The sequence below is a fragment of the Podarcis erhardii genome (genome assembly GCF_964252035.2).
Source record: "Podarcis erhardii genome assembly, chromosome: 8".
Classification (NCBI taxonomy): domain Eukaryota; kingdom Metazoa; phylum Chordata; class Lepidosauria; order Squamata; family Lacertidae; genus Podarcis; species Podarcis erhardii.
In genome coordinates, this window is record NC_138499.1 from 38,992,420 (window position 1) to 39,014,463 (window position 22,044).

Sequence of the window (22,044 nt, forward strand, 5' to 3'; positions counted from 1 at the left end):
ACTTGAATGTACTACAGACTTGACTTGAGGAACACATATCTAAAAAGTGGCCACCTCAGCACTCAACCCCACTCAATGTGCTTTCCAAAAAAAGCCTACTGTTAGAACATCTGAGCAAAAGAGGAATTAGCATAAAGTCCCCTCCATGAAATCCTAATTGAAATGCATTGGCAGAGAGCTATGCTTGTGATCCATAATAGTGCAATATCTTTGGAACAATGACACTTGTATTGTATCCACACTCTTCTCTATTTGGGTCTTATTTTGTCAGGGTGGAAGACGGCTTTAGATGCGGCCGGGTTGAAAGATTTCAATAAAGCTGAATGTGTGGAAATTTTGAAGAAAGGCCATTCACTGGGCATTTCCCCTGGCGGAGGTAGAGAAGGAAACTTCAGTACTGACTACAACATAATGTGGGGTAACCGCACAGGTTTCGCTCGGATAGCTTTGGAGGCAAAAGTGGTGAGTGATCTTTTTGCAATTTGCATGGCCTTCAGGATTATCCTAGATAAGACGTAATCTGTTGATATCCTTGATTGAGCATCCTAAGTAGTTGAGGATGGCAAATCCCCTGTTTGGGGGTCAAATGATATCTGTATTTCCCACCACTGTTTTTTGTTTTGTTTGTTTTGTTTTAAAGCTATTGAAATCAATTACATTTAAAAAGAAAAATAGCTTTTTTCCTCTTCAATTCTTGAAAATCTGGGGGACAGCATGTGCAATTTGAAGTCAATTACATCAAGCTTGTCATTGCAATACCAGATGCGGAGCATTATTCCTAGTCCTTAACCAAAATAAAGGTGGAGCAGGTGGGGTGCAGTAATTCTCCAGTTCTCAGCTACCTTTTGATTTTGATTTTTGATTTTATTCTTTTAGCCCATCATCCCTATATTTACACAAAACATTTGTGAAGCATACAGGAACATTGGAAGGTCAAGTGAGTATCAAGAAATCTGCTTTCAGGCAATAATCATTTTATAATAATATACATTTTTTTTAGAAACAGAATATCTTTTTACTACTTTCTAGTAGAGTTTATTCAGTGTACACTGATCTGCAAAAGTTGTGCTGCCTGTCTCAGGACTGAGTGAACATGCCCTTGTTTAGTTTTTTCTTAGATTTAAAAGATAGCTATAATCTATAAAAGTGGTAGGAACCCCAACATGGAGGGGAACTGAGCAGGAAAAAAACCATATTCTGCAGTCTATTTTACAACTTATGACCTTGATTTTTAAAGAGCAGAGAAGAGCTGACAGAATATGCTGCTTTTTCTTTTCCAAAGGACTCATACTATTTAACGCTTCCTCTCTGGGATGGATTGACTGGAATTGCTAAAAACTCAGAATGCCAACTAATTTCAAATTTGATATGGGATCGCTTTCTTACAGACTCTTTTCCCTTTCATACATAGGGCTGACAAGATGGTTATATGAGAAAACACGACTTTTCTACCTTCCCGTATATGGAGGATTTCCAGTGAAACTGAGGACATATATTGGAGAACCCATCCCATATGATCCAAATATAACAGCTGCAGAGCTGGCTGAAAAAGTAAGTTAACTCTACACCTGGAAGTAAAAAAGCAGGATCCCCCCCCCCCCCGTTGGTTTCTCTTTTTCAGTTCTATAAAATGGTTTCTGCCTGCTGACTTGCTCATTCTATATGACAAGAGATATAGACTCCATTCTACTCTCCTATTTTTACCCATGCCCTGCTGTGCTGTTTTCAGGCAAGGAACCAGGAGGTGACTGTTTTTTCTCACTAGCCCTGTCAGCCATTGCCATTCTAAGAGAACGAGGAAGGTGTTCATAGTGAGTTCAGGCACCTCTTTTTCTGGAAAAATAGCACTGAGCATAGTGAAATATAACTCAATAGCATTTCTGCAGTTTTCCTCACATAGCTGAAGGTAACAACCATGCAGGAAAACTGATACGTTTCAAGCAGCCCAAGGCACTTATGGTTGGTTGTATCTCAGTGATTCTCATACAGTGCTATTGATAAAAAAAAATCTGTAACTGAAAAAAATGGGATTCTTTATTCTAATGGTTCTGATCCCTTTAGCATTTCCTCACAGATATGAATAACTGTGAATATCCATTTTGCAATATATTGATATAATACAATATTCCTTTGTTCTTCTTTCAACAGACAAAGACTGCAATTGAAAATCTTCGGGATAAACACCAAAAAAGGCCAGGAAATATATTAAGAGCTATTTCAGAACGATTTGATAAGCATTACAAAGCTGAATAGTCCATATAGTGTATGTCCAAACAGTGTAATGTTTATGATCATGCATCTGTAATAGAAAACTTTAATTATTATGTAATTAAAGCTAAGTTAAGATACACAGAATTGTGCTGGATTGTATATTAATTATTGTGAAGGGTCGTTTTTTTTTAAAAAAAAATATTTATTACTTTTAAAGCTTACAAAAAAGAAAAGGAAGAAAGAAGACAAAAGAAAAAAAAGAACAAAAAAGAGAAAAAACAATACAATACATAAACAATACAAAACACAACCTTAACAAATTAAACTAACACAATAAACTAAACCAAACCAAACAAAAACAATTTAAAAACATACATCATACCTTTTCCATATTCTATCTTTCATTCCCTTGTATCATTGACCTCCTCTCACCTCCCTCTTTGTATTCCACTTCCATTAATTGTTTCAGCAATTCCTTTCCAACCTTCTCTATTTTCTATCATATAAATGTCTTAACACATTTTTAATCTTATTTCCATTAAAATTAGTATACTTATTTAAGCTTAACTCCTTATAGCATTTCAGCTAAAGCCATAAAATTTCCTTCCAACATTTTTCTATCACTCATTAATTTTACAATATTTCTATATATAGACTTTAAATTTCCAATCTTCTTCCACCTTCTCCTTTCCTCAGTCTCGGACTCTACCAGCCACTTCCGTCAACTCCATACAGTCCATCAACCTGGAGATCTTATGTCCGAGGCTCTTAACTCTTTTCCACATCCCTTCTGCCAGTCTTCTTCATATTCTTTGATGTTAAAGAGCAGATCTCGGGGAAACTCCAATCCAACGATACTTTTATTCCTTCTCGACAGGTCAGCCAGATTTCCATAATTAAAACTAGGATCCATAAAGTATTTCCGGGCATGTTTCAAAATTCCTCCAAATCCAAAGGCCCCCAGAACTCCAATCTCCTCCTGACCCAAATCTATATTCCAAAAGTCAGTTAATCCCTGCATAGAGTGATCTTTCCAACTTTCCTTTTCTAGTCCAGGCCAGGCTCCGATCTTCAAAATCTGACTTTTTCTAGTCTCAATCATAAAGGGCCTCAACTTGTAGTCCTCAGTTTGCCTCTGTAAGGCTAAGGCTCCCCCTTGTATTACTTTAGGTTCGACAACAGCAACTTTCTCCTTCTCCTTTTCAGCAATTTGTCCTGTTGAAATAGATTCCTGTGGCAAATCCTGAATAATTTCTGTATTGGTGCTCACTTTTGGTTCCAAAATGTCAATTTTAGTAGTCATAGCATCCATCTTTTTATGAAGCTGTTCCAACAAGTGGCTTATCTTAGAAAATGCAGTCCATAAGGCTTCTCCTGTCGACATTCTTGAATATCCAAGGTCAATCTCTAGTTCTCACAGTTCTTATCAAGCAGCTGGAGATTTCCCAGCTCCACTCTTGTAACAGTTTCAAAAGCTCCCTCTAGAGGGGAACAGTCTCCACTTGTATCAATCTCTTCCAACACAGATCAAAAAGTAAAGATAGTTTCAATTTTCGGATACTTTTCCTCCCTTTTAAACGCAGAAGCAGACAATGGAAACAATATATTTCTCTTATTTAACTGACTGTCAACATCTGTTCTCTTCACTGTCAATGAACTCTCCCAAAACATCAATCACTGGGAGCCCGTTCCCAGGTTCAGAGCAGTGGTAATTTAATTTTAATCACTCTCTCCTGCAGGATACACAGTCCAAAATTTTCCCCCTCTTCTCCTGCTTCCAAGGGGGGGTCTAATAATTTCAATCGATGGAAGTTTAATCCTTTACATAAGGCTTTCCAAGACCTTAACTTGTAAGCTCTTTGCTTCAGTCTATTTACAAAAGGGGAAGGCAGACTTCCTGTTTTGAACCTTCCCCGTTCGATGCCAAATTAAGATATTTAAAGATCCAATTTTCCATTTTACTCACGGGTTGTTGTTTAAAATCCAATTGTCCACAAGAAAAAGTCAGCACTCTCCGGCAACAGCAATGCGGCTTCACTCCGTGAAATAAGCGGTCGATTCAAAGCACCGCGCCACTCACCCCATGTCGCTCCGGATCCCCAAAACAGGGTTTCCCCGTGAGTAGGGGAGGCGCAAAAGGTGCCAGCCAAATCCCAGGTTCACAAGCTTATTCCGCCTGTGATTTCAATGGGTCTCCGCCTTTGCCGTGGCGGTACAGATCCAACTTTCCACGGAGCAAGTTCCTCCCGATCGGAGGAGCTCCGCCATTGCCGGGGGCGCCAACCCAGAAGTCTCTATTGTGAAGGGTCATTAGCTCATTAGCTCAGCCCTTGGTGTACATGCTGAAGAGCCTAAGTGCCTTCTTGTCCTATCCTGCAAAACTCCCAGAATCCCCCTTTTGGAGACTTACACTGGTAGCACCAGAATCAAAGAGTGTAACAGGAAGGTGAGTGTTTAATTGAACCTTGAAATAATGCTATATCTGAAAGAGTAATGTCTACAAATCTTCTGTATCAAAACAGTGACACTTCTTTTATCTGTATAAAAGGCTGTTCCAAGATCTGAGCCCTGTAAAGCCTCTCCTCCATCCGGAGGGGAGGGATTGTGAGCGGGAGACAATTCCCGCATCACACAGAGGGCATTCTGCCCCCTTCCCTCTCATCATCGCTGGCGCGCCACGCCTCCCAGTTGGGCACCCAATCAGGGGCCACCACAGGGGCATGGTTTAGCCACTCAAATGTGGCCGCGCCAGCTCTCCCCACCATTGCGCTTCAGATTTTCCACGAGTCAAGTGTTTCTGCTCGTCGTCGTCTTGTTTGAGCCAAGCACATGGAAGAATTACGAAGTCGGAAGTTCCTATTCCGATTCTGGAGTTGTGAGGTTTGGAGGAAGGGGTCCAGTCATTTTACCTGCATTTGTACTCTTATTTCGCCTGAGTAATTTTTGTGGGGCATCTGGAGGGTTCCTGGCTGTTGTTTTGCTTTAGTTAGAGTGAGGTCTCGGGTGGCTGCGGGTTGCTCCAGCACTGCCGACAGCACTGTTCTCCCAGCCTCCTCACCAATCCGGCGAGCCTCTTGGGCTCGGGTGGCGGTTAGGCATTGGAATGTGCTGTTGGTGTATGGAAGGGCAAGGTGTGGCCATCGCCTACCCCTTCGCTTATGAGTATTCCGTTAAAGGAATCCGGCGGTCGTGGATCCTGTCCGATGCCCTGTGTGGAGGGGGGCCATGGCACGACCCTCGGTGACATCAGGGGAGAGCTTATAGTTGTATTTGCATCAACAGGCTCCCCCTACTGGTGGTTAACCCCTCATCAGACTCAGCCCTCTCCGAGTGGGTGGAGTCAAATTTGCTGTGGTCCAATGCCTAAGCCAATACCTTCTCACATGCTGTAATCAATAAAGTTGTGGCCTTTTCTTGCCCATTAACCTAATATACTGTCTCCACGTGTCTTCATTACCTAAGCGGGGATCGGGTCCTCGAATCACAATACAAATCTTTTTGCAAAAGCTCTTGTGTATGCTCATTGAATCTCAGGACTTGGACAGCATAATGACGATACTAAAACACTCACTTGCTGAACAAGAACATGGAATACAGGGAGTAGGCTTTGTTGCGTGGCGAGTCCCCTCCCCCCAAGTGAAATGAAGACACTGGACACATTATTTAAGGTTAATGGGCATAAAAAGGCCACAACTTTATTGATTACAGGAATTGGAAGGTATTGGCCTTAGGCATTGGCTCCTATCGACTACCCGGCATGGGGACCAGGACGGGTTATCCACCAGCCATGGGAGTCCTGTTGAAGTACACCAACTAGGATCCCACGGGTGTCACCGCTCGGGGGCGCGCCCTCACCTCCCTAGGTTTCAGACAGGGCAACGCCCCCCGGAGACCTCTACCGGTCTACCCTTTTCATTGGGGGAAGGTGATGGCGCTCCCTCCCCCTTCATTTGCATAACAATTAACCCCTGCCAATGCCTAACCACCAATACCAAAGAAGTTGTGATGTTTGCTACGAGGTAGGTGAAAAAACCAAAAGGCTGGAAGTGCGCCAAGTTGGAAAAATTGCTACCAGGCCCCTGTAGCGACAAACCGGAGTCCACAGCAAGGTCAAAGCTAGTTAAGCCTAAAGGGTGGGTGGGATGGGAAAACCAGGCAGCTGGAACGGGGCAAAGAGGGCGGTCCCCGGGCGTACCTGGTCTTAAATGGGCTAGGCCACACCTCCCCTGCCCGCCGATTGGCAGGCAGTGTCGTGGACACGCTCGGGGATTCCCTCTTCTCGCGGGGATAAAACCAGCCCCCTCGTGTGTGGGAGGTGGTGGCCCGCAACCCCCCCTCCTCTTGAGCTCGGAAGTGGCTCTATCAAAATCGATCTTGTGAAGCTCTTGTCAAAAGTCCCTAATGAACGACTTTCAACTCTTTGAATAAAACTCACCAAAAACCAACAGGTTACCATTCTAAGTGCTTATGCACCAACACGGGATGTCGATGAAGACATTAAAGATAAATTTTACTCTCAACTGGATATCAGGGTTTTATATAGTGCAAGTGTAGAATTCTTTGTTTTTGTTGCAGAAATTAAATCTTATAGCAGCAAGGGTGTTTCCGATGCTGCTATAGCCTCAGGGCCAAACTCCCTTTCCAACATATGTTTCGATTGGATGTATTGCCATTGTTTTTCACTGGTTAATCCATACTTTACTTGCAAAGTCTTATGTTCCACAAATTTGTAATTTTCATCAATTAATTGATTCAATGTCAAAATACCTTTTTTCATCCAATTTTGCCAAATTATTACCATATTTTTCGCTCCATAAGGCGCACCTGACCATAAGGCACACCTAGTTTTTAGAGGAGGAAAACACGAAAAAAAATATTCTGAATCAAATGTTGTACTAAACTATTTAAAGCAGCAAAGCGGGCGGCTCCTGTCCGCTTTGCTGCTTTAAAGCGCGCCTCAGAGGAGGGAAGGAAGGGGAATCATGGCTTATCTAAGTCCAGTTAATAATGCTGAGCCTGACTTTATATGCATCTCAAAGCCCTTGACATATATACATTATAATGACATGCCAAGATAAGCCCCCTGCAGAGGAGGAGAAGGGAGGGAGCCATCATAGCTCAATGGGGAGAGCATGGAGAAGATCCCATCCCAAGTTCAGTCCTTGAAAGATTCTCTGGGTAGGGCTGAGGGTGTATCTCCTGAAACCCTGGTGAGCCTCTGCCCATCGGTGAAAACAAAACTGAGCTAAATGGGCTCAGGGGTCCTGACATGGTACAGGGAAGGTCCCTCTGTTCCTGTTTAAATTAGCCCTTAACTCAGAACCACAAGGACTACATGTTAGTTTGTTGTTAAAGGGAACAGCTGTAACCTCAGTGGCTTTGCATGCAGAACACCACACGTTCAATCCCCGGCTTCTCCAGGCCTGAAGCCCTCTTGAAGTTGCTTTTACAGCTCAGGGGAAAGGGTAGGCAGCCACAGTGTGATGGCCTGGGAATCCGATTCAGAGGCTGAACCGGAGGAATCCCAGCCTGCACAGGAGTCCCCGCCTCCAGGGCCGGCTGAACTGGGGCAGGGCCTTGATTCTGAAGCGCCTGCACCTGTGTCAGATTCTCAGGAGCAGGCGCCAGGTGAATCCACTCTGGCTCCGGAGGTGGTTGAGGACTCAGTGCCTACAGGTGAGTCTCCCCCTGGGTCCAGTAACCCTTCAGCCTCTCCTGAACTGCAGAGGCTCAGGGCAGAGAGGCGAAGGGAACGGGTTTCTCCCAGGAGGAGTGCTCACCTTAAGGCCAGGAGAGGCGGGTCTCCTGGGGGCCGGGACCGCCCCTGGCCTCAGAGAAGATAAAGGCCAGTCAGCCCGGTCCCAGGTTGCGGGAGCAACGTTGTTGAAGAGCTGTTTCGGCCAGCATCCAGTCCTGTTCCCCCAGAGTTCCTGTCCTTGCCCAACTTCTCGCTGTGGACCCCTCTTCACCCGAGGAGGACTGTCTGCCGTCCCTCAACTCAGGTCCTGGACCTTGCCCCACGGTAACCTCCCCCCTGGACCAGCACAGTTTGCTCCCACCACACCTGCACTCCCCCTTCGTTGGGGTGCGTTCGGGAAAAGCCAGAAGCCATGACTGACCAGGCAGCTGCGCTGGTGGCATTGGCCCAGGAGAACCAGGCCTTGACTCACACCGTGCAGCAGCTCAGCTATGCGGTTACGGCACTTCAGCAGCGGTTGGACGCCCTACCGGCTCCTGTGGCCGACGCCCCAGCTCCAGGCAAGTACCCAGTGGCCTTGCCAGAGAAATTTGATGGGGCCCTGGCCAGCTTTCCCATGTTCCTCGCCCAGGCCAAGTTGTATATTCAGGGGCGAGCCTGGAACTTCCCTGACGACTGCACCAAGGTGCACTTTTTGATCAGTTTGTTAAAGGACCAGGTGGCCAAGTGGGCATTGCCGCTGCTCAGGCAAGACCCTTGCTGACAGACTATATGGGGTTTTGCAACCATTTGGAGGCCGCATTCGGCAAACCCCAGAAGGAGAGTCAAGCCAACCGGGCAATTAGGTGTTTGAAACAGGGCAAGTCCACTGCGGCCGCCTACACCATGGAATTTTGGCTGTTGGCGCAAGACTTGTCTTGGAATGACTCTGCACTTCGGGACCAGTATCTTGAGGGACTGTTGGATGAGATACTGGACCAGTTGGCCATGATGGATCGTCCCACCACGCTGGACGTCCTTATTCAGCGGAGCCTGCAGATAGACGATCGGTTGGAGGACCGTCGCCAGGCCCGGGACCGCCAGCACCCCTGGCTCCTGACTCCAGTCCTTCCCAGCAGGTCCACGCCCACAGCCATGTTGTCGGATGAGCCAATGCAGCTCAGGGCTGTGCGACCTCGCCTCTCCCCCTCGGAGAAGACGCAGCGTCGGGAGGGGAACCTGTGTCTTTACTGCGGTGGGAGTGGACATTACGCCCGATCCTGTCCCGAGAAGATGCCAGTCGCAGGAAACCCGCCAACCTCAGTAGCCGAAGGCCCTAGCAACCTGGGGTCCCAAACCATGCAAGAGGGGCCCTCACCGGTGGAATAGCGACATCTCATGGTTCCGGTGCGTCTCTCCAGGTGGGCCCTGGATTCTTACCCACGCTCTGGTAGATTCGGGGGCAACCCGCTCCTATATGGACGCTGCCTTTGCCGCTCATCATCAGGTGCCACTTCAGAACAAGCCAGAACCGGTACAGGTGGAGGCAATTGACGGACGGCTCCTGCGTTCGGGTGCCATCACCGGGAGACCCAGCCCTTGGTCCTGTGTCTCCAGCAGCGCCGGGAGGTGCAAACTTTGGACATGGCCTCCATGCCCCGGTTTCCCCTGGTGCTCGGGATGGACTGGCTGGAGGCTCACAATGTTCAGATTGACTGGGTCAATCGGACTGTGCACTTCCCAGACCCATGTCCCCATGCTCGGTCCGAGATGCTAGCAGCTGCACCCACTGAGGAGGCTGCATCCATGCTCCCCGCCGAGTACCGGGACTACCAAGATGTGTTCGAGGAACGGGGGGCAGACCAGCTGCCGCTGCATCGGTCTTTTGACTGCGGCATAGACCTCCAGCCCGGAGCGCCCCTGCCGGTGAGTCGCTTATACTCTCTAACAGAGCCAGAGCGCAAAGCTTTGCAGGACTTCCTGCGCAAGAACCTGGAGTGTGGTTTCATTAGGCCTTCTACCTCGCCCACCGCTGCGCCAGTGCACTTCATTAAGAAGAAGTGTGGGGAGCTTCGCCTTTGCCATGATTACCAGGCCCTGAACAAAATTACCATCCCAGACCGGTACCCCTTGCCCCTTATTTCGGAGTTGCTGGAGCGGGTGCAAGGGGTGCAGGTGTTCACCAAGCTAGACCTCCGGGGGGCCTACAATTTAATTCGGATCCGAGCCGGGGATGAGTGGAAGACAGCATTCGGGACCCGGTACGGGCAGTTCGAATACCTGGTTATGTCCTTCGGATTGTGCAACGCGCCCGCTGTGTTCCAACGGTACATCAACCACGTGTTCCAGGTCTTGCTAGACAAGTACGTGGTGGTGTACTTGGATGACATTCTGGTTTTCTCCCATGAACCAGCTCGCCATGAGGGTCATGTCCGGACCGTGCTGCAGCGCTTGCGGGAGCACCGCCTGTATGCAAAGCTCAGCAAGTGCGAGTTCCATCAGCGGTCAGTGGACTTCCTTGGTCACCGACTCTCTCCAGATGGGGTGCAGATGGATCCTGGGAAGGTGGCAGCGGTTTGGGAATGGGCGGCACCTCGGAACCGCAAGGACCTACGGTGATTCCTGGGGTTCGCCAACTATTACCGGACCTTCATTGCAGATTATGCTCATCGCACCACCCCGTTGACCCAGCTACTGCGCCCCAAGATGCCGTTTTCCTGGGACAAGGAGGCAGAGGAAGCGTTTCAGGGGTTGAAGGCCTGTTTCCAGAGAGCGCCAATCTTGCAACATCCTGATCCCTCTCGACCCTTTGTGGTAGAGACCGATGCCTCCAGTACAGCTCTTGGTGCCGTCTTGTCTCAGCAGTACGGACCTGATGCACCACTCTTACCCTGCGCCTTCTATTTCCGCTAGCTCCTTCCAGTGGAGCGTAACTATACCGTGTGGGAGCGGGAACTACTGGCCATCAAGGTGGCCTTTGAGGTCTGGCGCCACCATCTTGAGGGGGCATGACACCCGGTGGACATGAGAACCGACCACCGGAACCTGGAGTACCTCCAGACCACCCGCAAGCTGAACCAAAGGCAGATCCAGTGGGGGTTGTTCTTTTCCCGGTTCCAGTTCCGGATCCGCTACATCCCTAGCTCCCAAAACCAGAAGGCGGATGCCCTGTCCCGGAGACCTGAAGACAACGCAGACACGGTACAGCAAGCAGTACCCACCAGGATCCTACCACCGGCTGCATTCCTGGCCACCCAGGAGGCTGAACCACTGCAGGCTCGGGTGCAGGAACAGCAGCGGGTCGATGCCTGGGCCCAGGAATGACTCCGGGAACTGGCCGAAGGGTCATGCCCTCAGTATCTGGGGCTGGCCTTGCATCAGGGCCTTCTGCTGCACCGCGGTAGCCTGTACATCCCGCCAGGGCCACTGTGGGCTGAGGTTCTCTGGATGACCCATGATGCCCCAGCAGCGGGACACTTTGGGCGGTATTGGACCACCCATCTGGTAAGCCGTGAGTTTTGGTGGCCCCGCCTGAAGGCTGACGTGGCTCGCTACGTCGCTGGTTGTGATGTCTGCTGGTGGGCCAAGGGCCCTACCGGGTGACCCCCCGGCCTACTTCAGCCGTTGCCAGTCCCACCACGTCCTTGGCACACGGTTTCGCTGGACGTTGTAGTGGACTTACCCCCGTCTCGTGGCTGTACCTGCCTTCTAGTTTTCTCTGACCATTTCACTAAGATGGTACACTGTGTCCCCTGCCCATCCGTACCCATAGCTAAGGAAACCACTCAGCTGTACCTTCAGCATGTCTTCCGCCTGCATGGCCTACCTGAGCATGTGGTGTCCAACCGGGGCATTCAGTTCACATCCCGGTTCTGGCGAGCATTGCACCAGACCCTCGGGACAGAGGTCTGTCTCTCATCAGCCTACCACCCACAGACTGATGGCCAGACGGAACGGGCGAATGCAGTGCTGGAGCAGTACCTCCGGTGTTACTGCAGCTACCAGCAGGATGACTGGGTCGACCACCTAGCATTGGTGGAGTTCGCCTACAACAACGTGGTGAACGCGTCCAACCAGCAGACCCCGTTCCAGGCCAGTTACGGTTATCATCCACGGCTGTTTCCGGATGTGCTACTGGCACCCGCGGTCCCTGCGGTGATGGAGTGGCTTCAGGAGCTCCAATCCCAGCAACAGATATTGATGGAGCAACTGTGCCAGGCCAAAGAGGCGTACAAGGCCCAGGCCAACCGCCACCGCCAGGTGGGGCCAGAACTCCATGTTGGTGACCTGGTATGGCTCTCCACTCGCCACCTCCACCCCTCTCGACCTTTAAGGAAGCTGGACGCCCGTTTCACCGGCCTGTTTCCTATCATGGACCAGGTCGCGCCTGTGGCATTCCGTCTCCGGTTGCCCGCAACCCTGAAGGTTCACCCGGTATTCCACAGGTCCCTTCTGAGTCCGCTGGCCCCACCCGACGAGTTCCACCTGAACCGTCCCCGACTGCAGCCAGTTTTGGTTCAGGGGGAGCCTGAGTACTAGGTGGAACGCATTTTGGACTCCCGATACCGCAGGGGAAAGCTGCAGTATCTCATAGACTGGAAGGGGTATGGACCGGAGGACCGTTCCTGGGAACCAGCAGCCAACGTCCATGTGCCTGCCTGCCTCCGAGATTTCCATGTGGCATACCCCAGCAAGCCAGGTCCAGACCCTCAATTGAGGGGGGGGCTGGGAAGGGGGATGGTGTGGTGGCCTGGGAATCTGATTCAGAGGCTGAACCGGAGGAATCCCAGCCTGCACAGGAGTCCCCGCCTCCAGGGCCGGCTGAACTGGGGCAGGGCCTTGATTCTGAAGCGCCTGCACCTGTGCCGGATCCTCAGGAGCAGGCGCCAGGTGAATCCACTCTGGCTCCGGAGGTGGTTGAGGACTCAGTGCCTACAGGTGAGTCTCCCCCTGGGTCCAGTAACCCTTCAGCCTCTCCTGAACTGCAGAGGCTCAGGGCAGAGAGGCGAAGGGAACGGGTTTCTCCCAGGAGGAGTGCTCACCTTAAGGCCAGGAGAGGCAGGTCTCCTGGGGGCCGGGACCACCCCTGGCCTCAGAGAAGATAAAGGCTAGTCAGCCCGGTCCCAGGTTGCGGGAGCAAAGTTGTTGAAGAGCTATTTCGGCCAGCATCCAGTCCTGTCCCCCCAGAGTTCCTGTCCTTGCCCGGCTTCTCGCTGTGGACCCCGCTTCACCCGAGGAGGACTGTCTGCCGACCCTCGACTCAGGTCCTGGACCTCGCCCCACGGTAACCTCGCCCCTGGACCAGCACACACAGCATCTGTAGACTGTAACATCCTGAATTAAGGGAGGGAGGGATTCCCGTTGCAGCCAAAGGATTGTTTGAGTCCACCACGAAAGAGCTGATCTTAAGCTTGAAACCAGGACTTGCTCTTTAACCATGCTGCTCCTCCAGTAGCCAATGCCATCCATGTAACCTGTGTGAATATCAAGTGTGGGTTGTGTCCAGGAACCTGGATGGATTTCTTTCATGTGTGTGCATGTTTTTATCTTTAAATAAGCAGCCCATGCACGTTTCCGGCTCTTATGGCCATTGAGATTAGCCTGGCCGTCTCAGTGGAAATCTGGGGAGGCTGAGGTGGACTTTCCAGTGGTCAAAGTGTGGTTGTGTCTTCATGCCCGGCATCTATTTCCTGCCCTCTTTCCTCACTGCACCCCCACAACCTGCTTCAAAGGAGGAGGGAAGGAAGGGGAGCCATGGATCCTCTGCTCGCAACTGCAGCGGATTCCCTCCGCTTTGAAGCAGGAAAGTGGGAGAGGAGCTGCTTACACGAGTGTAAGCTGCTCCCCTCCCACTTTCCTGCTTCAAAGGGAGACCGGGAGGAGGAGGGAAGGATGGAATCCCCTTCCCTCCCTCCTCCCCAGCTCAGCAGCAGTGGTTCTTGCTGGCCTTACAATGAGCCGGACGGCAGCCCCGTCCATCCCTCCTCCCGCCTCGCTGTAAAGCCAGCCAGAGCCACACACACGCCCTACGCAGCTCTTGCTTTAAAGGGAGAGCTGCGCAGAACATGTCAGCAGCAGCGGCTCTTGCTGGCTTTGCTCCCCAAGACGCACAGACATTTCCCCTTACTTTTTTGGGAGGGGGATGCGTCCTATGGAGCGAAAAATACTGTACTTGATTTCCAATTTTTATTTTTGGGTTGGCCCATATTGTTAATTTCTCATGCTGAAAGGGGTCAGACTTATTATTTTTATTTATATTCATCCAAATTTTTATAGGTGCTTTAAAAGTCTCCAGGATAATAGGATGTTTCATAAAATTGGAGCCGAGTTTACTCAGCAGGTAGGCCAGGTGATATAGTTCCAGATTTGGGAGACCAAAGCCAGCTTCCTTAGTTGGAAGTTGCATTTTATGTAGTGATATTTTTGGTGGCTTTGTACCCCATAGGCATGATCTAAATAGGTGATTTGTTTTTTGGAAGTAAAATTTGGGAATATATATTGGTAATCCTCTAAGAATATATAAAAGCTTTGGAACAACATTCATTTTGAGGACGTTAACCTTTCCCCAAAGGGAAAGGTTTAGAGGTCTCCACTTTTCAATATCAAAAGAAATCTCATTAATAATTTGATTCAAATTTAATTTTACAATTTGGTCTATATCCAATGAAATCATTATACCCAAGTATTTAATAAAGTCTTTGCACTTCCGAACTTGATGGTTTCTATACTATGTAGCCCTTGGTAAAATCTCTGATTTTGGGGACTTCCGGGTTAGCGCCTCCGGCAATGGCGGAGCTCCTCCGATCGGGAGGGACCGGCTCCATGAAAAACAGGGTCTGACCGCCACGGCGAAGGCGGAGACCCTCAGAAATCACAGATGGAAGAAGTCTGTGAACCTGGGATTTGGCTTGCACCTTCTGCGCCCCCCCTACTCGCAGGGAGACCCGGTATCGGGAATCCGGAGCGACGTGGGGTGAGAGGCGCGGTGCTTTGAATCGACCGCTTATTTCACAGAGCGAAGCCGCATTGCTGCTGTCGGAGAGCGCTGACTTTTTTCCTGTGGACAATTGGATTCTAGACAACAACCCGTGAGTAGAACGGGAAATTGGGCTTTTAAAATAATTTCATTTGGCACCGAACGGGGAAGGTTCAAACAGGAAGTCCACCTTCCCTTTCTGTAAATAGACTGAAGCAAAGCAGTTCTTAACTAAGGTTTTGGAAAGTCTTACACAAAGGATTAAAATTTCACTGATTGAAACTATTGATTTAGACCAAGTGAACTTGCAGGAGAAGGTGAAAAATTAAAAATTGAAGCATCACGTTTCTGAACCTGGGAATGGCTTGCAAAAAGTCCATCGACGGTAAACAGGACAAATTTGACAGCTGGCTTTAAAGCAGGATAAATTTGACAGCTAGCTTTAAAAGAAAGACACTGTTTCTACTGTCCGCTTCTGCACTTAAAGAGAAGAAATGGTAACTGGAAATTGTTACTAATTTACTTTTGGAATTGTGCTGGAAAGGATTGATACAATTGGAGACTGTTTTCCTCTAGAGGGAGTTTTGGGACATTGTTACAAGAGTGCAGCTGGGATATTGGCCTTAAGATAAAGGCTGTGAGAAACTAGTTCTGACCTTGAACATCTTAAGAATGTCGGCAAAGGAGGAAGTAGCGTCTGTTCTGAAAAGGACAATCTATCTGTTGGGAAAGCTGCATAAACAGATGGATGTCATGGCTACCAATATTGATATTTTGGGAACAAAAGTGGGTATCAACATAGAAGTCGACAAGAACCCGGCACAAGAATCTTTCTTAACTGAACAAATTGATGAATTAGAAAAGGAGAAAGTTGCTGTTGTTGAGTATAAAGCAAAACAAGGGGAAGCCTTAACCCTAAAGAGGCAAATGGAGGATTACAACTTGAGGCCTTATATGACTGTAATTAGGAGAAGCCAGTTTTTGAAGATGGGTGCCTGGCCTGATCTGGAAAAGGAAAGGTGGAGAGATCCCCTTATGCAGGGATCAAATGACTTTTGGAATATGAATTTGAGCCAGGAGGAGATGGGAGCTTTGGGGGCCTTTGGACTTGGAAATGTGAAACAAGATTTGGAATACTTTGTGGGCCCTGGCTTTAACTATGGAAGTCTGGCGGACCTGTCAAGAAGGAATATAAGCATCGTTGGGATGGAGCTCCCCCGAGATCTGCTTTTTAGCATTAAGGATTGTCAAGAAGATCGGCAGAAGGGAAATAAAGAAGAGTTAAGAGCCTCGGATATAAGATCTCCAGGTTGATGGACGCGGGGAGGTTGATGGAACTGATGGCGGGGGCCGAGACCGAAGAGGGGAGACGGTGGAAGAAGATTGGGAATTTGAAGTGTATATATGGAGATTTAAAAAAAAAAAAAACTTTAATGAGAGATGGAAAAGTCGTGGAATGAAATTTTTATGACCCTAGGGGAAATGTTTTAAGAGATTAAGTTCAAATATATTAGTTTTAATTAGAAATAAGATTAAACAAAGTAAAAATGGATGATTAATTGGTGAAAGAAGAGAATGTTTTGGAAATAATTTAAAGTTTATCTGCAGAAACATTGCAGAATTAAGGAATGTTAGAAGGTTGTTGGAATGAAGTAATGCGGTTTTAATGTGGTTTTAGCAGAAATAATATAAAGGACTGGGCTAAAAATTGATTTTTAATTGGTGAGAGATGAGAATTACAGTATATTAAGATAAATTATTAGGATAAAAACAAAGCTGGAAAGGATTTTCTGAGACATCTAATTGAACTAGAATACAAAGGGGGGAGGGGGGAGGAGGTCAAGGAAATAAGTAAAGGAAAGAAAGCTATGTAAAGGTTTGATCGGTTTTTTAATCAATTGTTTGTAGTTTATTGCCTGATATCAGATCTCTTGATTAACCAAAGAATATAAGATATTTTGCTCACTTGACTTTCCAATGTTCCTGAATGTTTCACAAACGTTTTGTATAAACATAGGGATGATGGGCTGAAAGAAAATAAGAAGAAATACAAAATCAAAAGAAAGGTGAGAACTGGAGAATTACTTCACCCCACCTGCCCCACCTTTATTTTGGTTAACGACTAGGAATAATGTTCCCCACCTGGGATTACAATGACAAGCCAGATGCAATTGACTTCAAATTGCACATGCTGTCCTCCAGATTTTCAGGAATTGAAGAGGAAAAAAGCTATTTTTCTTTTTAAATGTAAGTGATTTCAATAACTTAAAAAAAAAAAAAGCAGGAGTAGGAAATACTTGGAACTCCAGATATCATTTGACCCCCAAACAGGATATTAGCCGTCCTCAACTACTTAGGATGCTAGATCAAGGATGTCAACACATTACGTCTTATCTAGGATAATCATGAAGGCAATGCAAATTGCACAAAGATCACTCACCACTTTTGCCTCAAAAGCTATCCCGAGCGAAACCTGTGCTGTTACCCCACATTATGTTGTAGTCATTACTAAAGGTTCCTTCTCTAGCTCCACCAGGGGAAATGCCCAGTAAATGGCCTTTCTTCAAAATTTCCACACATTCAGCTTTATTGAAATCTTTCAAATTGATGGAATCAAAAAGTATCTTCAGCCCTGAAAAAAGAAGCCCCAAATAGAAAGAAAATGCATTTTATATAATGCTTATTTAGGAAATATTGTGGATGCTATACAAATGTCATTATTCCAAAGATATTGCACTGTTACAGATCACAAGCATAGTTCTCTGCTAATCCTTTTCAAGTAGAATTTCGTGGAAGTGCTGAGGTGGCCACCTTTTTAGACATGCGTTCCACAAGTCACGTCTGTAGTACAACCGAATGACATTCAAGTTTGCATTATGATAAAAATATTAAGGCGTGGCGTAGCTAATTGGTATATGACCCCAATTAGCCGTAGCTTAATCGAACTGCAGCCCGGCACGTTTCCCTCCACTGCGTCACTTGCTGCTTCGATCCTCTGTCCGCCACAATTGCAGAGTAATAACACAGCATGCTGTCGCTCCCGGTGTTTAGAAGATCAAACACACTCAGTCATTAGTGTGTTTATACCTCAGTCTTTATTCAAGCAGTAAAACAATAAAACAGAACTCTTCTGCATTTCCCTGGACTCAGAGCACTCATGGCTGCTTCCGTCCCACAAAGAAGCAGAGACAAACAGGCAGTGGAATCAAGCCACTCCCTCTAGTCACGCCTCAGGAATGGAGAGACGTCACCCAGAACTCCTTAACCCTGTGAGTTCTGAAACCATTCACAAAAAATACAGGCCACAGTGCCTTGCTGCATGCACAGAGAGACAGATACACACATGGCACAGATGAGCCCATGCTGGTTGAATCCTGCCTACACCAACATAAGTCCATCTTTTCATGCGCATGTAAGTGGGTGGAGATTATATGCTGCATTAATTCACCCAGTGGACAAATTCAACCCCCAAACAGAGCACTCTGTGCTACTGTACTTCCTTCCTTCCTTATTTAAATAACCCTTTGGTGCTGTCATAGTTCCTTGCTGTGGCTGCTGTGTGCATGCAGAAGAAATGAAATGGTATGCTATATGTTTTTTTTAAAATTGTTGTTGTTTTGTTTTGTTCAATTTAGTGTTAAGGTTGTGTTTTGTATTGTTTATTGTATTGTTTCTTCTTTTGTTTTTTTCTCTTGTCTGTCGTAAGTTTGAAAAGTAATAAAGATTATTTATATAATAAAAAAGGAAGATGATGTGTGGGGAGTGGCAGTGGAGGGCCATGAACACTCCAGCAAGGGTGTCACGTGGGTTTGATTGCAGTGTCACATGGGAGCATAAAAGCATTGTGTGGGAGTGCTTGATTGGCCATGTGTTCGGGTGGGGCCCTGTTTTCTGTTATCTTTGTACCTGAAGAAATCATCAAGTTGGAGACCCAGTTTCCTACACCTTGTCCTATTCTGGCATTAAAGTCAGAAGCAATTATATGCAGTTACAGCACAGAAATCAGATGTCACTTTATCCAGTTGGCCCCATTTTTTAGATCCCTGAGGAAGAATGTAGAAAGTAATCTCATAGCTGTTATGAGGCCAGATAAGGTATTCCTGCAATCTGTGATCATGGGCCAAAAGACACAGGTCGACATGCTGTGTTGGAAACATAGGTAAAAGGTAAAGGGACCCCTGACCATTAGGTCCAGTCATGGCCGACTCTGAGGTTGCGGCGCTCATCCCGCTTTATTGGCAAAGGGAGCTGGCGTACAGCTTCCGGGTTATGTGGTCAGCAGGACTAAGCTGCTTCTGGCGAACCATGCTTCTGGGTTATTGGAGATCATGCCACAATACTCAGCCATCATATCATTATGTGAGATGAGTTCTTCAGAGGTCCAGAATATGGGAAGTCCATGTGAAATCTACCATATTTTTCGCTCCACTAGATGCACCTTGTTTTAGAGGGGGAGAACATGAAAAAAAAAATCTCACCCTCTCTGCTTAGCACCCCTTCAGTGAAGCTGCATGAAAAACGGAACCCCCTCCATTTCTCCTCCCGCTTGGCTTAAGGGTCGCTGCTCAGCTCTCCCTTTCTGCTGAAGCCGGGAGAGTCTTGCTCTCCTGGCTTCAGCGAAAGGAACCTGAAGCCTGCGGAGCGCAGTGGGAACTCGCGCTGCGCTCTGAAGGCTTCGGGCGGCTATCCCTGAAGCGTGGAGAGCGAGAAGGCGCCCTCTGCGCTTCGGAGCCTTTGCGTTCTTATCGCTGAAGCCAAGAAGCCTGCATTCGTTCCATAGGACACACACACATTTCCACCTAATTTTTGGAGGGGAAAAAGTGCGTCCTATAGAGTGAAAAATACGGCAATAATAAATAATTCAGATTGTAATTTACTTTTTTGTTTTGTTTTCGAATTGGATTATGATTTGATTTGATATTAACTGGATGTTCTTAATGGAAAATTTATTTTTAAAATTATTATTATTATTATTATTATTATTATTACTATTTAAAAACATCCTTTCCACCCACCCTTGCTAGGAATAGGGGAGCCCTCAGCACTGGTATTTGAGGAATGATGCATTCCAGAGGGGCACTGTTTCAGCTAAAACAACATGTTTTTATCTCGCATATATCTGAGTCTGCATGCAATGCTTTCCCCCTGTTGGCTTGGACAGTAGTGTACACTTGACATTAGCTACCATCCATATCTATCCCAGCTTCAAATCAACCCTGCCTAAAAGAAATGAACATCCTAGCTGTGTTTTAAGTTGATAGTGTGGAAACAGGCTAAGATGTTCATACAACTAGTTTTTACACACAGGAGTCTGATGACTCCTGCACAGGAAGTGACAAATAATACAACTACTAGGACATCTTTAAAAGCAGAGACATCACCTTGCCAACAAAGGTCCGTATAGTTAAAGCTATGGTTTTCCCAGTAGTGATGTATGGAAGTGAGAGCTGGACCATAAAGAAGGCTGATCACTGAAGAATTGATGCTTTTGAATTATGGTGCTGTAGGAGACTCTTGAGAGTCCCATGGACTGCAAGAAGATCAAACCTCTCCATTCTTAAGGAAATCAGACCTGAGTGCTCACTGGAAGGACAGATTGTGAAGCTGAGGCTCCAATACTTTGGCCACCTCATGAGAAGAGAAGACTCCCTGGAAAAGGGAGGGAAAGATGGAGGGCACAAGGAGAAGGGGATGACAGAGGATGAGATGGTTGGACAGTGTTCCTGAAGCTACCAGCATGAATTTGACCAAACTGCGGGAGGCAATGGAAGACAGGAGTGCCTGGCGTGCTCTGGTCCATGGGGTTGTGAAGAGTCGGACATGACTAAATGACTAAACAACAACAACAGGACATTTGCAAACGAAGCAGGGTCTACTATGGTTTCAAACTGAATGAGAGACTTTGATGATATTCCTGCATTGAAGAGGGTTGACTAGATGACCCTTGGAATCCCTTCCAGTTCTACACTTTATGATTCTATGAACAATTTTTTTTACTTACATTCCTGGTAAGTCTAAATCGCCTTTGCTTCAGTCACTTCTCTGTGGATGCAGCAGAAGTCCTGTCTGGTGCACTTTTTTGTAGGCTAATTTCCACCCCTATGGAGAAAGGTCCCTTTCTGTGGTGCTTTAAAGAGACTGTGATGCCATTTGTATGAAGAAACCAAGCATTGTGAAAAAGACCACTAAGAGGTTGTGCCCATTTGTAATTAAAATTATTGTAATTAAAGTCACACCTACAATAGCAGCCATGTCACATAACAACATATTGGGTCACAGAACACCAGCTATTGACTAAGGGGTAAAGGTAGGTATGGACCAAGTGTGTTACCTCCATTTGCTGGTGGCTTCTCCCACTATAAGTTGTGTGTGAGGTAAGAACATGATGTAATACACAAACCTTAATAACATGTTCTGTTTACAATATAGAATCCTAGTGCTGCTCCAGTAAAAGCTCTTCCATTGGCACCAAGTCCAGCATGCGTTTGTCAGTTAAGTCAGAGCAATAATCGCATACATACATGTTGGTCCATTTTACTCTGTCATGCAGTGCCTGCAATTCAGTCACAGACTCATTAAAAACTGAAATTCATCAGGCGGTTTACAATATGATGATGATCATATCTATCTACATCTACATCTACATCTACATCTACATCTACATCTACATCTACATCTACATCTATATCTATATCTATATCTATATCATCTATATCTATATCTATATCTATATCTATATTTCTATATTTATTGTCAGGCTTTGGGGGATTTTATCCGCTCCCCCCCCCCCCCGGTGGCAGCAAGAAGCAGAGAAAATCAAGAAGAGTTCTTACTAATGATTTTATTCAATCATCACAGCGAGAGACAATGGCATTGCTCCAACTAAGATCCTCTCCACTCCCTTCCTACCAACAGCACTTTTCCTTACAGTGGCTACCGGCGGCTAATTGGCTCTGAGTCTTTTGCTCTTGCACTCTCAACAAACGCCGGGTTCTGGGAGAAGGGGGGTCAGAAATACTCTCCAGTGATAACATCTCAGCTGGCTGCTCTGGCTCTGTCTCCTCACCATGGCATATCTTTCTAAACATATCTGTAACTTGCCTTGGAATGCCCCCAAATTTGCTCTCAGCCTCAGTTTCTTGCTGGTTATTCATCTTCTTGTAAAAACAGAGCAAAAATG

At 46.9% G+C, this 22,044-nt stretch overlaps 2 protein-coding genes across 2 annotated transcripts in view; one reads left to right on the plus strand and one right to left on the minus strand.

The window, feature by feature from the left end:
* The window catches only part of LOC309348968 (DGAT1/2-independent enzyme synthesizing storage lipids-like), a 152,267-nt gene that overhangs the window by 4,761 nt on the left and 125,462 nt on the right, over positions 1–22,044 (minus strand). The gene's annotated exons all lie outside the window — the stretch shown is intronic.
* Positions 238–2,304, plus strand: LOC309349219 (DGAT1/2-independent enzyme synthesizing storage lipids-like; the record flags this gene model as incomplete). Its single annotated transcript, XM_081874967.1, has 4 exons — positions 238–462; positions 877–937; positions 1,412–1,551; positions 2,149–2,304. Coding segments are annotated over 4 exons (531 nt in total), but the record flags the coding sequence as incomplete, so codon positions are not given.